Below are 23,835 nucleotides of genomic sequence, written 5' to 3'. Positions count from 1 at the left end.
CAGGAATTGTGCTTGCAGATGAACTTGGTAGTCTAGAGCGGTGTTCCACAAGGTCATGGCTTGTCTGCAGAGGGGGTAGGAGTGTGTGCCCCCTTGCTCGTTTATGTACCACATAACTGTGGTGTTGTCCGTCTTTAGTTGTAGTTGTCCTGGATGTAGCAGGTCTTTGAAAGCTATAAGTGCATTTTGTACAGCTAGCATCTCTTTTTGATTGATGTGAAGATGCCTTTGCTCTGTGGGCCACTCACCCTGAATACATTTTCCTGCCATATGTGCTCCCCAGGCATAACCCGATGCATCTGTTGTCAGTGTTTGCCTGGCTGTGGGTTGAGTAAAAGGCGGTCCCTTATTGAGGTGACAAGCTTGAGCCCACCATCGAAACTCCTGTTGAAGGCAAGGAATTAGTGGTATAACGGTTTTCAAACTTTGACAGTGTTGAGACCATACACTCTTTAGGTACCATTGTAATTTCCTCATATGCAGTCTGGCATGGAATTAGTAGTATGCAAGATGCCATGTAGCCCAAGGCCTGCAGAATTTTTCTTACAGGGAGTTGGGTCTTTGTTGCCATCAACTGAAAGTATTGAGTCAGTTGTCCTTGCTTGTCTGGCATGAGATAAGCCATCTGGGCCGCTGTGTTCAAGCTGGCACCCAGGAATATTATCTGTTGTGAGGGCACTAGTTTTGATTTCTTTTCGTTTACTGTGTACCCCAGGCAACTTAATAACTTCTTTACGAACGCCAGATGCTTTAGAAGAATGTCCTTGCTCTCTGCTTGAATCAGGCAGTCGTCCAGGTATGGATAAATCGTCCAGGTATGGATAAATTTGAATTCCTTTTTGCCTGCAAAATGCAATTACTGGTGCCAGGCACTTTGTGAACACCCTGGGTGCAGTAGATGAGCCAAAGGGCAGTGCAGAGAATTGATAGTGCATTGAACCAGCTAGAAATCTGAGGCATCTTCTGCAGTTTTGTCTGATAGGGACATGCAGGTATGCCTCCTTGAGGTCCAAAAGTCACGAGCCAAGCTTTCTTGCCCAGCATGGGAAGAAGCTGCTGTAGTGTCAACATTTTGAATTTCGGAACATCCAGGTAAGTGTTTAGAGAAGAAAGATCCAGAATGGGTCTCCAGGCTTTGTCCTTTCTGAGAACCAGAAAGAGTCTTGAATAAAATCCTTGTCCTTGCTCCTGTGGTGGTACCTTTTGAATAGCTCTCATGTCCATGAGTGCTATAATTTGTTTTTGAGCCTCTGCCCATTGATTTGGTGGTAGATTTGGCATTCCTTTTAACCTTGGCAAAGTGTGAAAGTGGAACCTGTAACCTTGAGATACAATGTTGAGAACCCATTTGTCTTTGGTGATGCAATGCCAATTGTGAAAGAAAAGTGCCAGTTTTCCTCCTAAGGGGGCTGCCAAGAGACAGCTGTTTGGCAGCTGCAGTGGGAAGTCATTGAGGCTGCTTTTTATAAGGCTGTGGCCCGTCTTCCCCTTCTTTCTGGCCTGGTGTACCCCATTGTCGAGGCCTGTAAGGACCTTGTGCTTGACCTCTACTACCTCTTGGACGTCTGTATCTGCCTCTTTGAGGTCTGTCTGTGACTGGAAAGGACCAATTCTTTGTTGGCCAATTTCTGCTAAAACGAGGAGGCTGAACCTGTAAGAAATCCTTCACAGTTTGCATAGATTTTGCCTTATCCTCAATCTTCTTTAATACCGCCTCTGCCTTAACTCCAAACAACACATCCCGCTGCAAAGGTGCATCCAATAATTTTGCCTTAACATGATCTGGTAACGTACGTTCTTTTAACCAAGCATGCCTTCTAATGACAAAGCCTGTAACTGCTGCTCTACAGGAGGCCTCTAAGGAATCAAACCCACATTGCAAAGTATGTTTTCCCACTTGTTCAGCTGCATGCAATAAATCCTGCATTTCTTTAAAATTAGGAGGATCTGAATCTGGAAGCATCTTTTGTTTCAACTGAGACATCAAAAATTGCTGATATTTTAGCATGTGAAACTGGCAATTTAAGACTCTCATTGCTAAAGTTGCAGACGTATATACTTTCTTTCCCCATCCGTCTAATGCTCTGGAATCTCTGTCAGAGGGAACTGGGTTTTTTGCTGATGATGCCTTAATCCCTTTGGGTCCCTGAGAAATAGTTTCAGGGTCGGCAACAGGGCTTTTATACAAAAATTTGAGAGAGTCAGGGACTCTGTAATATCTATCAGATTTAACTGGGGCTGGAGGTAAGGAGTGAGGGTTTAAGCTGGATTCCGTGTACACATCATCCACAACATCTAACACTGGCGGAATAGCAAGGGGTCTGTGTTGAGGCAATAAAAGGAAGTCTCTGAGCCTTTTCTTGGATTCTGAGTAATCCTGGCCTTCCCAATGGAAATGCTCCCTCACGGTATGCAAGGTCTCCCCAAAGGAGTAGTCCTCAGGCGGAGAGGCTGATGGAATTGATTCCTCAGCATCAGAATCCTCATAAGGGGGTAAGGAATATCCTAGGTCTGAGGATGAATCTGATGAAATGGACACCTGGTCGGAAGATTCATAGTCTGTATCCTGTCTGGGCCTTTTATCAGGAGGGGGATGGGACCCCCTGATCAGGGTGATTAGGTCTTCGGCCATTTTGAGCATCTGTTTCTTAGGTATGGAAGCCTGTCCTGGAGAATGCTGTATCTGTTTCTTTGCTTTCAAGGCGGCCTTAGACTTATCAGAGGGTTTAATGGTTAACTGGGCAGGTCTGAAGACACCCTCTGAGGCTGTGGATTGCTCAGCTACTTCGCTTCCCTCAGAAGGGTTAGTTTCGGTAGGCTGAAAACAGAGCGTCCGAAGGCCCAGCCAGCTCCACGTGGGAGTCAGAGGCGGTCTGTGGTGCTGTGGAAGCGGTCATCAGGGGCTGCGTAGGCACCTCGCTGAAAACCGGAGAACCGGCGACCGGCCTAGAAGAGGCCTTGTCGTCAGTTTTGTGCCTCTGATGCCTCCTTGTCTTTGCGCTTTTTATGTAATCCGGTCGTCGGAAGTTCCGACGGCATGGTGTAATTGAATTTTCTGCCAAAATAATGTCGGGCAAAATCAAACAGACGTTTAATAGTGCGCTTGTTAAACCTAGCACAAAACCGACAACCAGTGACGTCGTGGTCTGGGCCTAGGCATGGAATACAATAGGAGTGGAAATCCTTATGAGGTATTTGCTTCCCACAAGAAATACAGTTATTAACTTTTACTGACATCAGTCTGAGGCAAGAAAAAGTTTCCCCAACGGGGTACTTAGCTTTGTAGAGGACTTCGGTTCTGGATTCAGAATGAAAATCTCAGGAGTCGGCCGACCAGCACTTGAGAACTGCTTCTGCTTCGGGCACCGCGGGGCAAGAAAGACTGAAGACAATGGCATCAGCTGCATCTTGCATACCCCTGTTGCACTGACGTCAGGGAGGCGGCGACAGCAACTGACGCCGGACCAAGACTTTGGAACTCAGGCAGACTGGGGAACCGCCTGATGGCAGGATAACCCAAGTGTAATGACTGCAGCAGTGTAACACGATGAACATCAAGAATCTCCACAAAGGAGATGTCCTCAGAGGGGGATCTAGGGGACCTGATTCATCCAAGTCGGTGTTCGATGTGACAGACTCCTGGGGGGGTGGGGGGGTCCAAATGCCTCCTCTTGCATAATCGCTTCCTGGGAACCTCTTCAGGGGGAACTTCTGGAGAGGTCTCGGAAGAGCATGGAGCGCCCTGTGGGGCTACCTGAGGCTCAGGGTCTCTACACTTGGGATGACCGGAGGAGACAGAAACTGACACAGAAGAGGCCAGACCTTGAGATGAAGAAGTCTTAGGAGGCAACACTCGCCTCATGGCTTTGAATGCACCTCAGCGCCGATGAGAAGGAGTCGACGGATCCGACGGAGCTGCGATCTCCTCCCGCACCGAAGCTGTGGGCTCCAAGCCCGAGTTAGGAGCCAAGCTCACCTGAGCAAAGTCCCCAAGAGGAAGAGTCGGCACAGACAAGTCAGTGCGGCTATCCTCTCCAGACCCGACTGGAGAGTGTCGGCTCCTAGAGAGTCCCCGGTCGGCACAGAGAACGTCCGAGCAGATGGAGCCGACAACACTGGAGCAGGTGTCGGCTCCAAGGGATCCACAATCAGGTCATCCTCCTCCGGCTCTGAAGGTCCGGTATGGCTCTGAGGAGGAGCAGACAATTCAAGAGTAGCGGTCTTTGGCTCAAATGGTTGGGTCTGAGCCAACAGCAATTTAGATCGGCCTGGTGCCTTTAAGAGTTTCTGAACCAGCCGGTCCATATCCAGATCAGAAAGGCTGACAGAGGACCTGGAAGAGTGAACAGATGGAGTCGACTGAAGCAATACGGATGGAGGTTTTTTGGCAACTGGTTCCAGAACAATGTCCCAGTTCCGAAAAGAGCAGACTGTCGGGCTCCGAAGGCAGCGGAGCCGAAGTCACCGCACTTTCTCTTTTCCCTTTTTTTTTTTTAACATAGATTCAGTGGAAGATTTGGATGATTTGCTGGCTCCATCCTGGTCAGACAATGCTTCAGAAAAAAGGGGTGTTTAATACCCCTATCTACCAACTTCCTCTTCCTTTCAGATAGCACTCTGGTGGAAAAGGAGTGACAGATACTGCATGACTCTTGCAGGTGCACCTCACCCAAACAGTAAACACACTGTGCATGGGCATCCGTGACTGACATTTTCTGTCCACAGTCTGGGCATTTTTTAAACCCAGACTTTGGATGTTTGTCTCTTTCTTCAAACATTTTACAATTTCCACTAAAAGGAACACACTATTTAACGAAGAGTTATTTTTAGAAATGTTAACTAACTAACGCACACACAGCCCAAAAGGGGCAACTAACAACTACCAATATAAACAGGATTAAGCAATCCAATAACAATAGTCCCAACAGGGAACGCCGACTAACAAGTAAAGAAAGGGATCCTAAGGCCAAAGGCAAAGAAACATTTACTGAGGAAAGGGGGTTGAATACAAAAGAACTATCTACTAGCTAGTAATATCTATTAAAAATAGGTCAAAGATATATAAAAACTGAAAAATATAACTTGCTGAAAGTTGAAAACTCCCAATAAAGTCTCGAGCAATGCTGGAAACCAAGAGATCCGTGCTGTGGCAAACTAGATCTGAGGTAATTCCAGCAGTGTATTGTGGGATAAGGGGTGGGGTCTCAAGCTACTGGAGAACTTTGAGCTTGCTAGTCAGCCATGTCGGAGCAGAGGATCGGCTCCAAACCCATCAGTGAAGAATGAACGGTGAGATTGAACAACTTCACATTGAAGGGTTCCACAGCCATCAGTGTTTGTAACTCAGGCACTCTTCTAGCTGTAGTGATGGCTAGAAGCAAGGCTGTTTGCCAAGAGAGGAATTAGCGTGAGCTTTTCCAGGACAAAGTTAAGGTCCCAAGCAGGGGTGGGTGGTCTCCTTGGTGGCTTTAAGTTGTTTGTCCCTTTAAGGAACTACTTGATGTGAGGGTGAGAGAAGAGAGGTGGCTCAGTATTGTAATGAGTCGAGATGGCAGAGGGATGGATCTTGATAGAGGAGAAGGATATGCCTCTGTGGAGTAGATCTGCTAGGTAATCCAGGATTAGAGGTAAGGAGGGCAGTGCTATGTCCTTTCCTTTAGACTGTATCCAAGAACAATACCCTGTTCTACTTATCAGCATAGGATTTCCTTGTACTGGGCTTTCTGGCTTCAAGGATGACATCCGGCACATGTCTGCTTAGGGTTGCTGGTGGGAGTATTCAAGGAATAAGCCAGGCTGCAAGATTTAGGGTTTGCAATTGTGGATGCAAAATCTGTCCCTCCTGCTGAGAGAGCAGGGTTGAGGTCTGGTGTAGGTGCCTTGAGGTCAGGTGTAGGTGCCAGGGTGGCACCGTTGTCAGACTGCGCAGGAGTGGGTACCAGTGCTGGCGTGACCAGTCTGGGGCAATCAGAATTGTCCTTGCCCTATCTTGTTTGATCTTGAGTAATACTCTTGAGAGAAGGGGCAGAGGGGGAAAGGCATAGACTGAGAGGTCTTTCCCATTGAAAGGATAGGGCATTCACCTTTCCAGGCACTGCTGTGAGGGTTCCTGGTGCAGAATTTGCTTAGCTGGTAGGGGGAGGCAAAGAGATCCACCTCTGGGGTCCCCCATTTCTGAATCAGAAGGTTGAAGGTGCTGGGCTCCAGTTTCCACTCGTGTGGGTCTAGGAGATTTCTGCTAAAGTCATCTGCCAGTGAGCTTTATTTGCCTGCCAGGAATTGAGCTTGTAGATGGACTTGGATGTCTAAGGCCATGTTCCACAGGGCCATGGCTAACCTGCAGAGTGGGTAAGAGTGGGTAAGAATGCGCCCCCCCCCCCCGCCTGTTGATGTTACACATAACTGTGGTGTTGTCTGTTTTTATCAGCAGCTGTCCTGGAAAGAGTAGGGATCTGAAAGCTGTCAGGGCATTCTGTACAGCTAGCATCTCTTTTTGGTTGATGTGCAGATGAAATTGACTTGGGCTCCAGTGACCCTGAATACATTTTCCAGCCATGCGAGCCCCCCATGCACAGTCTGATGTGTCTGTGGTCAGGGTCTGGGCAGAATGGGGTTGAGTAAAAGGCAGTCCCTTGTTCTGGTTGCATGCTTCTGCCCACCAAAGGAACTCTGTCCTTATACAAGGATGAAAGGAATGTTTCCAGGTCCTGAGAATGTTGGCACCAAAGACTTTTTAAGTACCATTGAAGTTTCCTCATATGCAGTCTTGCATATGGAATTAGCAGTATATGAGGCCATGAACCCTAGGGCTTGCAGTATTTTTCTTGCAGACAGCTGGGTTTTGGTGGCCATTTGCTTGAAGTAGTCTGTCAGATAGACCTGTTTTTCTGAAGTGAGGAATGCCATCTGGGAAGTTGTGTCCAAGCTTGCTCCCAGGAATACAATCTTTTGACTGAGTACCAGTTGCGATTTCTTTTTGTTGATGGTGTAACCCAATGAAGTGAGAAGGCGTTTTACAAATGTCAGGTGCTAAAGTAGCAATTCCTGACTGTCTGCCCGAATCAGGCAGTCATCCAAGTACAGGTAAATTTGCATATTTCTCTGCCTGCGGTATGCAATGGCTGGAGCCAGGCATTTTGTGAATACCCTGGGCACAGTAGATAAGCCAAAGGGAAGTGCGGAGAACTGATAATGCATAGACCCTGCCCTGAAACGTAGATATTTCCTGCAGGACTCCCTTATGGGGATGTGCAGATAGGCTTCTTTTACATCTAGGGTGATTAACCAGGCATCCTTAGCCAACACAGGGAGAAGCTGCTGCAGGGTAAGCATCTTGAATTTTGGTACCACCAGGAAGGTGTTGAGAATTGAAAGATCCAGGATTGGGTGCCCTCTTTCTTGGGTACCAGGAAGAGTCTGGAGTAGAATCCTTGACCCCTCTGTTCTACTGGAAAAGGCTGAATAGCTCTGATACTGAGCAGGAAAGTACTTGGTTTTGAGCCTCTGCCCACTGGTTTGGAAGAAGGTCAGAAAACCCACTTGGGGTTGGCAGTGAATGGAAATAAAATTTGTACCCCCTGGGATACAATGTTGAGGACCCATCGGTCCTAAGTGATGGACATCCAGTTTTTTGCATGAAGGGCAAGTTTTCCTCCTGGGGCGGCTGGGAAGTAGAGTGAAGATGTCATTGTGAGCTTTTTCCATAATAAGGTGGCTTACCACTCCCTGCTTTAGGGGTGGGGGCACTCCATTGCTTAGATCTCTGCATACCCTGAGACTGTAGTCTGGGTGGTCTGTTTCCCCTGGATCTTGTTTGGGAAGGCCTGGTGGGGGCTGGAAAGGACTAGTGTTTTGAAGGGCAATGCCTACTGAATCTAGGGGGTTGCACTTGTAGGAATTCTTTAACAGTCTGCATAGATTTAGCTTTTTCTTCCATCTTTTTTAAGAACCTCTTCTGATTTGGTGCCAAATATTCAAAGGAGCGTCTAGTAATTTAGATTTGACATGATCTGGCAAGGTCTGCTCCTTCAGCCAAGCATGTCTTCTCAACACAGAGCCAGTGACTGCTGCCCTACAAGATGCTTCTAGGGCATCAAAGCCACACTGCAAAGTATGCTTACTGACCTGCAATTCTTTATTTTCTGCACAATCTGGAAAGGTTACCACTTTTAGTTTAACAAGTTCCATAATATGTTGCTGGTAGTTCAGCATGTGAAACTGGCAATTCAATGCCCTGACAGCAAGAGTTGCAGAGGTATATACCTTCTTACCCCATCTGTCCAAAGCTCTGGAATCCCTGTCCAAAGGGGTGAGATTCTTGGCTATAGTAGCCTTAATACCTTTAGGCCCCTGGGAAATGATCTCTGGGTCAGCAGTAGGATTCTTGAAAATAAACTTGCGAGTATCAGGTACTCTGTAGTACCAGTCTGGTTTCCTAGGGGCAGGAGGTAAAGTATCAGGAGTAAGGCTGGATTCCATGAAATCATCATCCACAGCATCCAGGACAGGGGGTATAGCTAAAGGCCTGTGTTGAAGCAACTCTAAAAATTCTCAGAGTCTCTTTCTGGACTGAGGATAGTCTTGGCATTCCCAATGGAAATGCTCTCTTAAAGTATGCAAGGTTTCACCAAAAGAAAAATCCTCTGGAGGGGAGGCAGAGGGAATTGATTCCTCTGCATCCGAATCCTCATGGGCTGACAAGGGCATGTCTTCATAATCAGAAAGGTCAGAGTCATTGAACTCCTGGTCTGTAGAACCTGAATGGGACTGGATTCTTTGTCGCTTTGCAGGGGGAGGCTGACTGTCTACCGTAATAAGGTCTTCAGCCATTCTAAGTATTTGATTTTGTGGCATGGGTACCTGAGCATGCGCTTTGGTCAGTTTTCTAGGCATAGTGCATACCCTGGGCCTAAGAAACTTGGTAGTTTTGATTATAAGTTGGATTGTTTTGAACATCAGTAGAGTGAAAAACTGCCTCAGAAGTCGGTGCCTGCACAGCGGCTCCGGACCCATCCATGGTAGAGACATCTGCTGGTTCCACAGTCGAAGAAGCGTCTCACAGCATACCGGACTCCGAACCCAAAGGCCTGCGAATCCACTTTAGCGGGCATCAGGGGCTGCAAAGTTGCCTCACTGAGTACCGGTGGACTGGCGAGTAGCTTAACGGAAGCATAGTCGGCAGTTTTTGGACCTATGTGGTCTGTCTCTGTCTTTATCCTTACATTTTTTTTGGAAAGTCGGTAGTCGGATGGCTTACCGAAGCCATTTCAGAATATGGAGATCAAGAGTGAAAAAATTTAGCGACAAAGAGAGCCCGATGACGAATGGTTCAGGCGTTAAGGCACAAAACCGACAGAGTGAGACGTCGTGGTCTGGGCCTAAACAGGCGACGCAGTAAGAAGGGAAATCTCTGTGAGGTATTTGCTTTCCACAGGCAAGACAATTGTTAACTTTTTCACATCGGTTAGAGCAAGAAAAAAGGATCCCCAACGGGGTACTTAGCTTTAGAAGACTTCAGGATCATTCAACTCTAAAACAAAAATTCAGGTAGCGGCCGACCAGCACTTGCTAACTGCTTCTGCTTCGGGCTCATCCTCAGCAAGAAAGACTGATGTAATGGCGTCGGCTGCCTGTTTTTATGCCCCTTATGACCTGACATCAGGGAAGAAGTGACAGCATCTGATGCAGAAATACTAAGGCTCTGGTATTTGGGCCGACTGAGGGCTACCTGCAGGCAGAAAACCCAAGTGTGATGACTGCAACAGTGAAACACGAAGAACATCTTCTTCCCGAAAGAGAAGCTGCGGAACCCCATTAGACCATTCAGAAACGGTCAACCATGGTTCCCTCTGAACACCCAAATGGACGCCTGAAAAGCCTCATTGGATGTGCTGCCTGCCAAATCCTCATTGGCCTCCAACCCAGACACAGTAGAAGTATCTGACAAAACCGGGTGAGCCTCCAGGTGCATAATAACCTCAGGAGAAACACCCGGCAGAGGCTGGACAGCAGAAGATTCCAGCCTGACCTTATGCACCTTCTTCTCAGATGGCTGACCCTCTGGGCAGGAAGTTCCATCCATAGTACTCGCAGCAAGTAGCTGGTTCTCAAGGTACAAGGAAAGTGAAGAAAGCCTACTACATAGAGTTTTGGAGACAAACACCTGATAAATTGAGCAAGTATGGTTGTGAGGAGCATGAAGGCAAAAAGACACTTGTCGTGACAGTCTTTATGGGGAATCAGTCTCTCACACTGACATTTACCCTTCCTGGATGACATTAACTCCAAACAGCACTAAACCGACAGAAAAACTAACCAAAACCCAACTGGGTACTTATCTGCAACTGTGAGGACTCCAGCAAACAGGAGTAGGCACAGAAAATCCAACAAACAGAAAAACGGTTAAAAAAAATGTATGCAACAGATCAGCAGTTAAAACAGCATTCAGACTGGAGGCAAAAACGTTCTGAGAATGGTACGCCTGAATGTCACCTTTATGCCCTACCTTATGCAAAGAGTAAGCAGGTGATGTTCAGCATACCTTAAAGCAATGGAAATCTTTTGTAAACTGACTGGATGGAGGGTTTCATGGCAGGGAATCCCATTAGTAAGGAATACTGCAGCTGTGAATGTAAAGATAAGCTTATTTTCTACATGGGTGGGTACTTTGATGCCAAGTGGGCTCTCTCCAATTAAAAAAATGATGCAATATCAAGTGATACGAGCAGAACTACAAAATAAATGCACTAGCGGTGCTGTATACCATAAGTGCAGAGTATTAATGAACTGTGGTGCAATAAATTCAGGCCCAAGAACAACAAACTTTTCTGATGCTCATTCCAGAAACAGTGTCACAAGTCTATTGAAACATTCATTTAATGTACAGCTGGTCTGATTTAGGAAGAGGGGAGCAGAAATCACTGACTCTCTGAGCAAGAGACCAAGCCGATCATCTTGTTTACATTTATTATGAAGGAAGAACTTGAAAACATTTCTGTTTCTTTTTCATACAGAAGCCACAAGTGTATTTTTCAATGAACAAAACACCAATTTATTGAGAATATTATACAAGAAAAACAAAAGCACTGATGCTGTATTAATATACTAGTATCCTACAAAGTTCAGTGAACTGAAAAGGTCTTATACAAATGAAAAGCTTACTTGGTTCAGTCTTCTTCTTGGGTGCAGTTTTCTTCTTTGCAAGAACATCTGGTTTGGACTCCTCCACAGGCATCACGCTTTCCACCTTTTTAATGGGGGCAGATGTTGGTACTGCTGTGCTTTGCTGTACTCCAACTGGTGGAACAGCAATCACAGGTACTTCCTTTGCAAGCAGCTCCACAGCAGGTGCGGATTTAGTAACAGGTGCCTGACTTGCAACAGTGACAATAGGGCTTGGTGCAGGCTCAACTTTTGCAACTTTCTTTTCTTTCTTCCTCTTATCTTTGGGAGAAGGAACAGTCTTGTCTACGGTGGGTGGAGTTTTATCTTTGGGAGCTGGAACAAGCTTTTCCTGAGCTAGTGAAGCCTTGTCTTTGGAAGCTGGAACCAGCTTATCGGAGGCAGGTGAAAGCCTATCTTTGGGAGAGGGAACCGGCTTTTCTGTAGTGGATGAAATCCTATCTTTGGGAAGTGAAACTGGCTTTTCTGCAGCTAATGAAAGCTTATCTTTAGGAAAAGAAACTGGCTTTTCTGAAGAGGGTGGAGTTGCAACAGCTACAAAAGGACGCTCTGGTACTGCTGGTTCTTCAAGGACATCTAGTTCTTCCTCTTCTTCAACAAACTCAGGCAGGTCAAAAGACGATTCCCGTTCTGGGATTTTTCCATTCAGCTTCTCTTCCCTTTTCTTGGCCTTTCCTTTCTTTTCAGTGAGCTTCTCTTTCTTTTTCTTCTCACTTCTCTGCAAATGGACCCTTTCCAACTGCTTTCTCTGCTTAGCCAAGGCTTCCTCATAAGAGGTTTCTTTCATTGAAAATGTTGAAACTAAGAAAATTCCAATAGCCGAAATAACCATAAATCCCCCAAAGACCATAACACCAATTGTCTGAGGATCCTGAATATCCATTTTTCTTAGAACTGTACTTCTGTCTTCACTGAACAATCTGTAAACAAAAAAACACAAGTTAAGAAAGCAGCGAAAATGCAAAGAAAGTGGTTAAAAATTCACATTAAAATGGCAAATTCTCTTACTCAAGACTGGCAGTCCTTGGCATGCTATTACCACATACACACAGTTTTTAGCACCACAATTTTAATACAATAGAGGGAGGGAAGACAAATCTCTATTTCAAGATCATTTTAAATGGGAAGGGCATTTGAAACATTTGAGGAGTCTAAAACTCAGATTTCACTCAGACAAGGGAAAGAAAAAGCAGGATGTTACTTACTAAAGAGGGAGAAAATCTAGAATTGATCAGCAAAGATCTACAACACACAATATTAAATGTACAACAGTTTATGAACTAAAAAACAATCTCTTCCATGATTAGAACACTCTGAAGGAACACTTAGTACTGCACTGAGCTGCTATCTAATTGTACCACCTACTAAGATCCAGAAACCACTGACAATTATCCTAGGTGAAAATTTTAGCTCTAATTTCAGCCAGCCCATATACCCCTGCTTCTCTCAACTGCTCTTCAAAATAAACCACCTTAGAGCAGGTCCTACAGGCACTATCCAGAACTAAACACACCAACTCTGTGGGTTCCAGCAACACACCCGGCTGTTTTCCAGTCAGTGCAAAACTCAGCTTTGTTGAACACCTCATAAACCTACTCAGTATTAGGCTGTCCACAGCTTATGTACCAGATTTCTGAAGAACTGTCACAGTAATGCCATTACACATGGGAACCTCAAGCCCTTCGAAGCTCACACCCATTAGTCTCACCAGTACCATATGCAAGGTCATGGAGCGCTTAATAGTCTAAACTGTAAACAGACAGACTACAGACAAAATCTACTGACCCTAATTGATTTCATCTTGTGAAAGGTAAACTGTTTACTCAAGTCTACTAAACTTCTTTGTTAGAGCTAATAAAGCCATGGACAAGGGCCAGTCTGGCCATACATCCTACCTGGACCCTACAAAAGTATTTTGATACAACACTCCATGTGGATATTACTGATAAGCTGTCGCACTTAAACATTAACCCCTATGTCCATCTGTTGGGTAGTCATGCGATTCACTGATGTACCACCAACTCTCGCTGACAGAGTTCTCTTTTCCACACAAAAATGTCATTATTGCAGTCCCACAAGGTTCACACCTGGATGCCCTCCTCTTTGGCATGTACAACTCTGTCATTAAGACAGACAAAGGCCTATGGCTAAACAATTTTGACTAAATAGGACAACATTATTAAATCCCCTGCTGACACACTCATCCTCCAAGAAGGATCTGACCATGCCTTCCCCAAGCGTGCGGACCATGGTTTCCACCTTCATTAAAAAAAAAAAAAAAAAAAAAAAGTGTGGTTTCATTTTGGAACTATAACTGCCCAGAGGACTACCACATAAAATAGCACCACCACCCCCCTTAAAATTAACAGTCATTTAGTGATCTAGGCATGTTTGCCAACAAGTGGACTACAGTGTGCCAACAGTAGTTGGGAATCATTCTTCCTTAATCAGAGAGTTCTCACTGGATTTCGAGGATATTCCACTTGTAAGTCCCTTGTACTCTTTCTTCCGTGGGTGTGCTCAAGTTTATTAATGCGCTTTTTACAAAGCACAGTTGCAAAGTACAAAACAATAACACACAATTAATTATTCAAAACAATGGGATATAAAATCTACAGTAAAATATAAAAACAAAACAAAAATACAGTACGGGCTTAATGAAGATATCATGTCATCAATCCAAACCATTAAAAGAACTTTTCGAACAAGTATGTTTTTAAAGCCTGTCTAAAACTGGCCATGGGAGAACACTCACAATGCTATCAAGGTAGTGTAATTCCACAGGTAAGGGGCTTGATAGAAGACTTGAAAGCCCGAGGTTTAAGATTAACCCATAGAACTGCCAGCAGCCACTCAGAAGCTGGATGAAATACCAGTTCAGGGCAAATGGGCAAAAACAGTTCCTCCAGGCAGCAGAGACCCATTTTGGGAATCTTTATAATCACTAAACACAGGCATTCCGTAACTGGAAACCATGAACCAAGTATTACTTCAAAACCAGCAAAAAAAAATCGAGAAACCAGGAACCAGACATTCAAACAAATTAATATTTTATTTAGCGGCCACATATAATAATGAGGTGTTCATCTTGCTTCAATTAAGTCTCGTCAAGGTTGGCATCCCTCATGATGCATGTGGTTACATCCTACAATGTCCAGGCATGGGAAGGTTTGGAAACCAGGCTGATCACATTTTCGGTTCTCTGGCTTTTGCAAAACATTTTCATGATTATACTGTAATGAATAGGAAGCCTATGAAAACCATGCAAAACAGGCATAAAATGCCAGTAATATGACATACCAGTTAAGTAATCTGAGGACTTCTGCACCATCTGGACAGCAATCAAGTTAAGACAAGTAGTCCCAGGTACAAGGCATTGCAGAAGTCCAGTCCAGAGGACACCAAGGCACGTACAACAAAAGATGGTCTTGAGGAAACTTGTGCTTAATCATGGAAAACTATGAGGTGAAAGCATGATGTCTTCACTACAGCCAGTACCTTCCCCCAAAATTTTAGCAGACATTTATAGATCCATCACCTTGTTAACAAATTCAGGGTATGGCAGAGAAGTCTCTCAGACTTGCATAAACAGTTAAGGTCTCAGTTACTGTGATATTCAACTTCATTTAAATTTTCATTAAGTTAAGAATTTATACCCAGGATAATCAGCCAGGAAATAAATAACAGGCCACCTCTTCTTGTGGAAAAAGAATCAGAGTTAGCAGTGCAGCCATGGTACACAAAACCCTTTCCCTTATTAGATCTCCTAAAGGAAGCATGTACACCACCACCAAAGGGCTCAAAACAGCACTTGGAGGTACTCTACAAATCAAGACTGCACACTGAAGAGGAATTTAGTCCTGAACAAGCTCAGTGCCTGATTGGACAAGTATGAAACAAACCAGTAGTCAAGAATTTCCACAGTATGAACACAGCTGTTCTGTTAAGGTGCCATGGTCCACAGTGTCAAATACTGCAGAGATATCCATGCATGACCAGCACTATATAGCACAGCTGGTCTCCTGCCATCAGGAGATTTGCAACTCTTGCTAGAATACTGAAACTGCTCTTTTGTAAATATGAAATCTTGACGTGAAAGTATTCTTAAGCATGTTACTTTCCAAACACCATGCCAAACTCAAAAGGCCTCAACAAACCCCAACTTTAAAGAATGCAGGACTAAACTCTCTAATCTATCGAGATAGGGTTTAATCTAGTGTGAGAGAGTAAAACCCCAACTATTTTACTCCATCTGCATGGCGACCACAGTTCAGCATTCTGAGCTTGGACCTCCTTCACCTTCAGAAAACTGGCAATACTACAAAAATACCCACTCCAAAGACCTCAGTGTTTATCATAACAAACAGGACCTGCTGGAATGACAGATACCCAACTCAATCTATCCACAGTACACATTTTCCTCACATGTCAAGCAAAGAAATACATTGGCCAACTTTAACACCAGTCCTCCTGAGTGGCTGGATATTTACAAATTCACCCTTGAGATATTTAGTATGGCTCTCCTCAACTGAGGCAGCTAATTTATTTACAAGTTTTTAAGCTGCATTGGCTAGGCTTCTAAATGGTCACATAGCCCGTGTAGTAATAACCTACAAGCACACTGTGTAGGATAAGTGATACGTAACAAGCCACACTATGCACAACAATGCAGCTTCAGAACACTCTGTAATGCTATCATACAAACTCGTACACAACAATGCAGCCTCAGAATACTTACTTTGTAATGCTATCATACAAACTTGAAAAAAATTTAAAAGAAACCCAGGAGAGACATGAGCAAGGTAAAGCGTAGATATCCATGTGCATTTTTTTTTTTACCATGTATAACTATGCAACCTGAAGCATAGATCTGCCCTTTCTTGGGGAAAAATAATGCTACGAAACCAGATATGTGCAGAGGAACTAATGAGAATCTGTTTATTATACAAATGTATGCAGACACCATCTCCATCTTACTGCCTTCAATCCTTACTTCTATACATTTTTAGATGGCCACCACTACATACTTATATTCCGCTTCATACTGACATTAGCAACTGCTGCTTAGCATGTAATGTCGAACAGCTTTTTTTTTTCCATATTACTTGTATATTCCACATCCAGATCTGAAAATAGCCTACTTGCCTAAACAAATCTTATAATCTGGTTTCAGTGTTTGTGGAAACAATACCGCAAAGTGGAAACATGCAATTATGCCAAGTACGTTTGGACATAGTGTAAAAATGAAAAAGTTACACACCACCACAACATTAGATATTTAAGATTATGTTCTGGCTAAGGGACTTAGGCTTCTTCCACTCAAAGTTCACTTGGCAAATATATTTCCCAAGCTGTTAACTCCCACTGGGTGTAGACATTTCCAGTTCTTTGCCACCTAACATGCAGAAGCAGGCACCTTTAAATTTACACTGCAGCAATGCCCCAAACGAAAGAATCAAAGAAAATTTGGAAGAACAGAGGGTTAGAATATGCCTTGTAGCCACTACCTCTTTTCAAAGATCCACAGTCAAGGTGAGCACAGTACATAAAATTATTTGTCTGACCATGGAATGTCCTGATTACAGAACACATCACTAAACAAGAAAACTACAGAAATGTCACTGACAGCGGTGACCCCAAAAGATTATGTAAACTAGGTTACCATGCCAAGTCTAAGGCCTACAGTGGAAAACATAGCACAAATTAGTGTCACCACAGTGGTCATCCACGGAAGCTTCATGCAAAAATGCTGCTGAGGTGGCCACAGACTTAGAAAAATTACCTTTAGCAATTCTTACAATGACGTTCCTTACTTGCTAATAGCAAAACACTGTTCAAGTAGACCACCACGGCCTAGAAAAGCACTTTTTGGTAAAATTTGACAAAGGGGAGAAACAGCCGATCTATTTTTTTCAAGAGAAGGGCATTAACTGTCTGTGAATACGTGGAGTAGGTGCCCTCCAGGGTTGCTACTTTAAGGGGGAGGGGGACACAGTCAAGTAGGTAAGCTGATAGATAACCAAGAAGTCAGACTTCAGTCAGTCTAACATTGTTTGGAGTTTCTGGAATGTGATAAATGGGCAGGTTTGATGGACTGTATGAAAACAAAGGTAGCAGAACGTGCGGGCTTTGCACAAGATTCACTGTGGTATTGGAAGACCTTTCACCACTACAGCCCAGACAGCTACTAAACATGCTAAGCTTATGCTCAATTCTAATCAAGTTCTAACACTGCCACAGTACTTGCTGCTACTTGTACCATTACGGCAGCCTGGTAAGGATTACAAATGGCTCTATGACCTGTGTATGTTGAGCACGATTGCACTGAAATAACTCAAACACTGTCTATGTTTTGTGGAAGCAGTCCGATAAGGAAAGTAGTACACATTGACATTATAATGAAAGTAGTACACACTGACATTTCCAACAAATGTTTTGGACTGGTGAGGTTTTGATTTTTGAAACTCATAATGAAGTGAATGCAAATCAAAGGAATTACCACGGAGATTGGCACAGCTGCAAATTGCGCAAGAGGAGACATGGACTGTCAGACTTGCTGGGGAAATAGAAGAAAGGGAACTAAATGTGTTATTTCTGGGAATTAAATGAAAAAAAAGGCCATGTATGCAATCCCTGGAACAAGGCAGAAGAGAAACATAACAGTTCTGCTTGAAGTGTGTGGACTGCATAAGAGGAGTATTTTCAATTATGCTCAGCCACTATCTTACTGGGAAAGGGTAAACTCTAGCACAGGTACCTGGTAAATTTTCCTGCACTGTAGACAGAAACACTTAACAGTACTATCTGTGAACAAGGGCCTTGAGTTTTGTCAGCATTAAGACAAAGGCCGGAAAAACTTAGACTGACCCCTAAAGCTTTCTACAGGTTACCCTTTTCTCCGCTTTTACCCATATTATTCTGCAACTAAGGACCCTTTTCCAGATCTCTGCAAACCTCAACTACAGCAAAGCAAGAAATAGAATTAAAGATATAATATAACCCAAGCCTATGCAGATAGAATGCCCTGGTCCCACCAAGACAAGGCAAGGGGACAGAGGGAGAGTATGGCGATTAAGCTGGAACTGCCAATCCAGATCTACTGTTATGGCCACAAATAAGCATAACAGTGTGGGAAAGATATCAGTAAACTAGTACATCAAATAAAAAACATGTAGCCCAACTAGAGGGAAAGGTACTAAACACAGACCAATTCCAAACTGGTCTGCACTGAAAGCTTACCTAAAAGGGTTGTAGGAGATTAATTGCATTTAGGAGAGGAAAAAAAACACAGCATTCAGGGCATGCAGTAGATACTGAAAGACTACCGATCATGTATTTACTCCTTGAATTTCTGAAGAAAAACTATGCTATTTCAACATTAAGGAGAGGTCCCGCAGGGGGGGGGGGGCTCTGAGGAAAGTACGGAATTAACCTTTCCTTAGGCTATCATAAAGGGACAGGAAAGAAGGTAACTTAATTAAGGCAGAAACAGCAGGGCTAAGTGGAGTTAGTGTGAACTAACATCAGTTACACCCCCTACACTCTTTAGCAAAGGGGGGGGGGGGGCAAAACAGCAGCACAGTAAACAAACGTTTTAGGAGAAGCTAAAACTACATTATAACTGGACTCCTGGTACTTCAGGTATCTAAAATCAATACACGCACTGTAGTAAACTACATCGGTTATAACAAGCAAACAAATAACAGAACATGCACCAACAAATAGAAACGCTTGATTTTATTCAAAACCAGCAAAGCTTTCGGGAAGATATCCCTTCATCAGTGTTTAACTAGCATTTAACACCACATAATATATATACCTTAATACAAACAAGCACATGACACAGCCAACCAATACACAATAAGAAATATAAACTATTTGTTGGTGCACGTTCCGTTATTTGTCTGCTTCAGGTATCTACCCAGATTGATACAGTGCAGAATAAGCTGATAGAGCTACAGTCTCAAAACACATTTAGTGAGAAGCTACAGTCTCAAAACACATTTAGTGAGAATTAATGAGACTGTGAAAGCCCTATATCAAAAGTTCAAGCCATTTTAAACTGTGTCAAGCTGGACTGATGTCTAACCCAGCCAAGTGCAATGTGAATATGACAGATGCTGGCTATCCGGTTTATGCAACAAGCTGGGGGAATGGTGAAACCAAAGACTAAACAGAGCAAAGGTAGTCCACGCCAACAAAAAACAAATAATCAAGGCTTTTTAAACCTAGCTATTACTGAAGATTTGTACAAGATTTCACCCCCCCCCCCCCGACAACATGACTAAAGGTATGGCTCCCTTTAATGTGAAATGAATCCGTGAAGCAGAGCGATCACTTAAGTTACCCAAGAATACAATCTGTGTAGAGACCATACTCCTAATCCCGGACGTTTGCCAACAGTTCTTAACACATAGAGATGCCAGAGGTTGGCATAGGTACAGCAATCATTTGTTAACCAGGTAGGCCCACTGGAGAGAGACGGACCCTTTTCAGGGGTGATCCGAGAGCACTGTCTTGTTAAGTCACTTGCTCAAGGACGCAGAGTTGGCAAATGAGGGCTGAGAAAATCAAACCTTGTACTACTTGGATTACAGCTCACAGACTTAACCCTAGGAGTCAACTGCCTGACATTATTATATCAGGTTCTTGATGGGGAGGAAACAGAGTACAAAGCTGAGTGGGTCTATATTATTCCAGCGAACTAATCAACCCAATAAAGTTGAAATCCCTAAATCCTGAACACACGGAACAGCGATTTTTTTTCCCAGGAAAAAAAAAATCACTGGGCCATGTTCAGGACTTTGCCATTTCCTCCACTGTAGTGCAATCCTGGAGTTGGTATATTTAAGTGGGGTGTGTGGGGGGTAACCCCCCCACACACTATTTTGTGTTCGGATTTTTTTTTTTTTGTTACGGTGCAGCAATTTTTTTTTCCCCTGGGGAAAAAAAAAATCTATGTTCTGTGTGTTCAGGATTTAGGGATTTTGACTTTATTGGGTTGATTAAACAGCATTCGCTATTTTAAGCGTACGCTGAAATAATATACATCCAGCTGAGTAACTCTGAGAAGTGCTGCTTAGCTATAGAAGTGTGTTTAGCCATGAAGTGGGCTCTCACTACCCACAAATACTACCTACTAGGCCAGGTGTTTGAGCTTGTATGACTGTATGCAAAACAAGGAAATCAACCCAAAGTAATCTCAATGAGTACTGACTCAACAGCTCTTTAGTTTAAAGATCACACACTGGCCTGGCCTCAGCCACCTAAATTGAAGTTGGGCTGCCCAGGAATTTGGACCATCTGAAGCTCGAACCAATAGTTATATGGTTGGGCTGGGTCTTGTAGCATGGTCATGACTGGTCTAGGACAAAAGCTCAGAAGCAAGTAGACAAAAGTTGAAGTACAGATAGAAACAGCTAGTAAAGAGGTCAGTTACAAGACTAAGCAGTGCAATTAACATAAGGAAGGCAATCTAGAAACTGTTTCTACAAGGGAAATGAGACAATAACCTTTACAGGAAAGCTATCTGAATTTATAATCTGCCTGTGAAGGACTGTAGGGGTCTTTTTCACATGGCAACAACATGAAATACAAAGAGAAGCCTAATGGAGCCCTGCTCTGTCTTGGGAGGCCTCATTAAGTGTGGCTCATTTACTTTATACAGGTACTTTTGCCAGAACTCTGTGAAGGGGATAGTAAAACCTGTAGTGTGCGAATATTTACCATAAAATTTGTTTGCTTAGGACTGTAGCTGACTGAATATTGCAGACTGAATGGTGTGCACAATGCATTTTTTTCTTTTTGTTGAATTTTCTTGTAAACAAACATGAGCATCAGATTGGAAAGCAGTCTAGAGTGAGCAATGAAACTGTTACAAGCAAAACCAAATGCTATTCTACACCTATGTATGTGTGTATGCACATTAGCATGGCGGCTACTTCAGAAACCATAGGTTCATAACTGTATACTATGCTAACAATGGAGTCTTTATAAAACTAGCAAAGCATCACAGAGGTTTGTGTTCCTATATGCAAGCTACAGCAAGGTTTACAGGCTGCTTCTGCCCATTAGAGACACTGGTGCTAGACCGGGCTTTATTTCTGGATTTCCCATCCAGTGGTCCAGGTTTCTCTTCAACAGGGTTAGGGAAGAGCTCTACTTCACCTGGATGGAGAGTCTGTTTCAGAGAGTGGAAATTCTCTGACACACATCTCCAATGTGTCTTACTTATGTTGCAAGCAATGTTTAAATCCCTAAATCGAATAATTCTAATATTATTCACTTTGTAGATATGCAAAAAGGTCCATCAGAGTGGGATCCAAGGATGCCTTATGTGGGAACTATAGATCGCCTCTCAACAGTCTGTAGGAAACAAGAGTATAGAGATAAGGCTCCGAGGCAACCTGCACAGGACAAGATATTTACACCCTGTATTCTTTTTGTGGGGAACCTCTCTGGATGCTTCAGCTGTTGCATGTGCATGGTTAGGTACATACCAAAAGGGGGAACTGCACTCAGTGATGAGGCCGACAAGTGCTGGATACAGTGGAATAAGGACTTCCTTGGAGCTCGGTGTAATGCCCTTGCTTATAAGTTGAGAATCACAGAACAACTTCCTTACCACGTTAGTAATCTGGTTTTCAGCCAACATCCACCTATCTCCATGTATTTCCAAATCTCCACATACTAATTCTAGACTTAAGGGTGTGCTATTGATGAAGTAATTTCCTACAGTGGCTGAATTCCCAAAAGGTGCTATTATACATTTCTTAGCATGGAGTTCTAAACTGTGGCTTTGGCACCAGTCATAAAGTACTATGGCGGCACGTCCGTCTTTTCCATACTTCAGCTTGTTGTTTATTGTTCAGACTGCTTTTAGTGGGGTAACCAGGTTTTGGTTTTTATATTCTATGACTGCACCTAGTTAATTATCTGCAAACTTGGTTAGCCAGAGGCCCCTGACAATGGCCCTGACTTCCAAGAAGTAGATGCAAGAAAGGAGCAGACCCAGCATAGAGCTCTGACAGACTCCACTGCTGACCAGCCTCTTTGTAGAGGATGTTTCTCCATTATATCTTTGTGTGTTCTATCCAAGAGCCAGCTAGCAATCCTGAAATAACATGGGGTTTATGTCGATAATTCACGGGTTTGTTTACAATGCCTGAGTGAGATGTTGTATCAAATGCCTTAGCTATGACTAAGTAGGCAGTAAGCACCATTCTGCCCCCATTCACAGCCTTGGTGGCCCTCTTAAAGGTCATGGCATGATCTACTCTTGATGAAACTGGGTTGGATTCAGTGTTTGAAGGTTTTTTTACATTCTTATTAATTTCCATGTTAATAGTTTTCATGGCTTTGCCCAAGACTAGTCAGACTTATGGATCTTGAGCTCTCAGGGTCCATTGATGGCCTGCCCTTGTGCAGAGGGATAACCATTTCAGTTCTCCATTTGCATGGCAAAAACTTGTCTGGAGGCTATGGTTAAACTGACTCCAGTGGTTTCAACAGGTCATTATTTCAGGCTATTTAAGAAGCATCCTGGGATGTTATCAGTACCCATTCAATGCAGTGCTTTTGGCCTGAAAAAGTGCAATTAGGACCTACTCTCTAGTGATACCTGGGGAGGTTTGTTTAATGGTATTGCCTGGGGAGGAGTGCCAGTGGGAGGGTAAAACTGGAGCTGAATTTGTTGGCCATCAGATTTTCTGTATCTTTTGGCTCAGTGTAGGTGACTCCACTTGCAATTAGTTCTGCACACTAATGTGTGCTGCCTTTTGAGGTTTCAGATACAGCTAAAGAAAGCCTTGTCATTTGCCTGGGAAGCTACCTTTACCGTAGATTTAGCTTTAGTGGACTGGATTTGTCCTTTTGTTTGTTTACAGTGATTAGAGTGATTTTATCATACTGGGAGTAACAGTTCTTAATCTTGGCTATGACTTTTTCCTTTTACTGTACAACCCATTTATGTTTGGATTCCACCAGGTTTTTTTTCGAGTTAGTTCTGGGTTAATTACCGACTTGCACAGCTGTTTCTATGCATGGAGTGACATGTTTGTACAGGGTTTCTGAGGAGAATTTGGAACAGGCAACTGTGTTCTCAGTGTTGGGGGAGGGGGGGGGGGCTTTAAATCTTTGACAGATTTATCCATACCTCTCAAGTGTACCTCATTACGAGGAATGTACCTCATTTGGGGTCTTAAAAAGTTCATGTTCCTCGAAGTTCCTCAAAGTTCCACATTGAAAGACTCTGTCACACATTTAGTGTTAGGAATTTTTTTTAAGTGAAATCCATTGTAAATAGAAATGAATCTCATTAATTCTTTAAAAGATCTTAAAACTAGCATATTTTAAACCATCCTATGACCTTCCTAGTTGAAGTTATTAGTAAGCCATTAGTATGTGTTCCACATTTTGCCCATTTGTTCCACATTATGAGGGCTAGTGTTCCTCATTTTGGACATGTAAGGATGAGAGCTATGGATTTATCATTTAGTAGGAATTTTGCCTTAGAATACTTCCTAAATATTGCAGGATTGGCCTGGGTCACAGAACTGATATGAAGAAAGCAACTTAGTCATCCATCCCTGCCAAAGAGGACAATACACAGTATTCTCCCATGTTTGTGATGACCAGGTTGAGTATGTTTGCACC

General features: G+C 43.5%; 1 protein-coding gene across 1 annotated transcript in view; it reads right to left on the bottom strand.

Annotated features, from left to right (window-relative positions):
- The window catches only part of RRBP1 (ribosome binding protein 1), a gene marked incomplete in the record, with an annotated part of 1,023,325 nt that overhangs the window by 944,809 nt on the left and 54,681 nt on the right, over positions 1 to 23,835 (bottom strand). Inside the window, 1 exon segment of the mRNA XM_044056904.1 lies at positions 11,161 to 12,101. Within this exon segment, the coding sequence (XP_043912839.1) occupies positions 11,161 to 12,064 (904 nt within the window).

Source organism: Protopterus annectens, chromosome 1.part2 (assembly GCF_019279795.1).
Source record: "Protopterus annectens isolate FY-2018-M chromosome 1.part2, PAN1.0, whole genome shotgun sequence".
NCBI lineage: Eukaryota > Metazoa > Chordata > Ceratodontiformes > Protopteridae > Protopterus > Protopterus annectens.
Note: the sequence above shows the minus strand (reverse complement) of the source record. Positions and strands in the feature narration are given on the sequence as shown.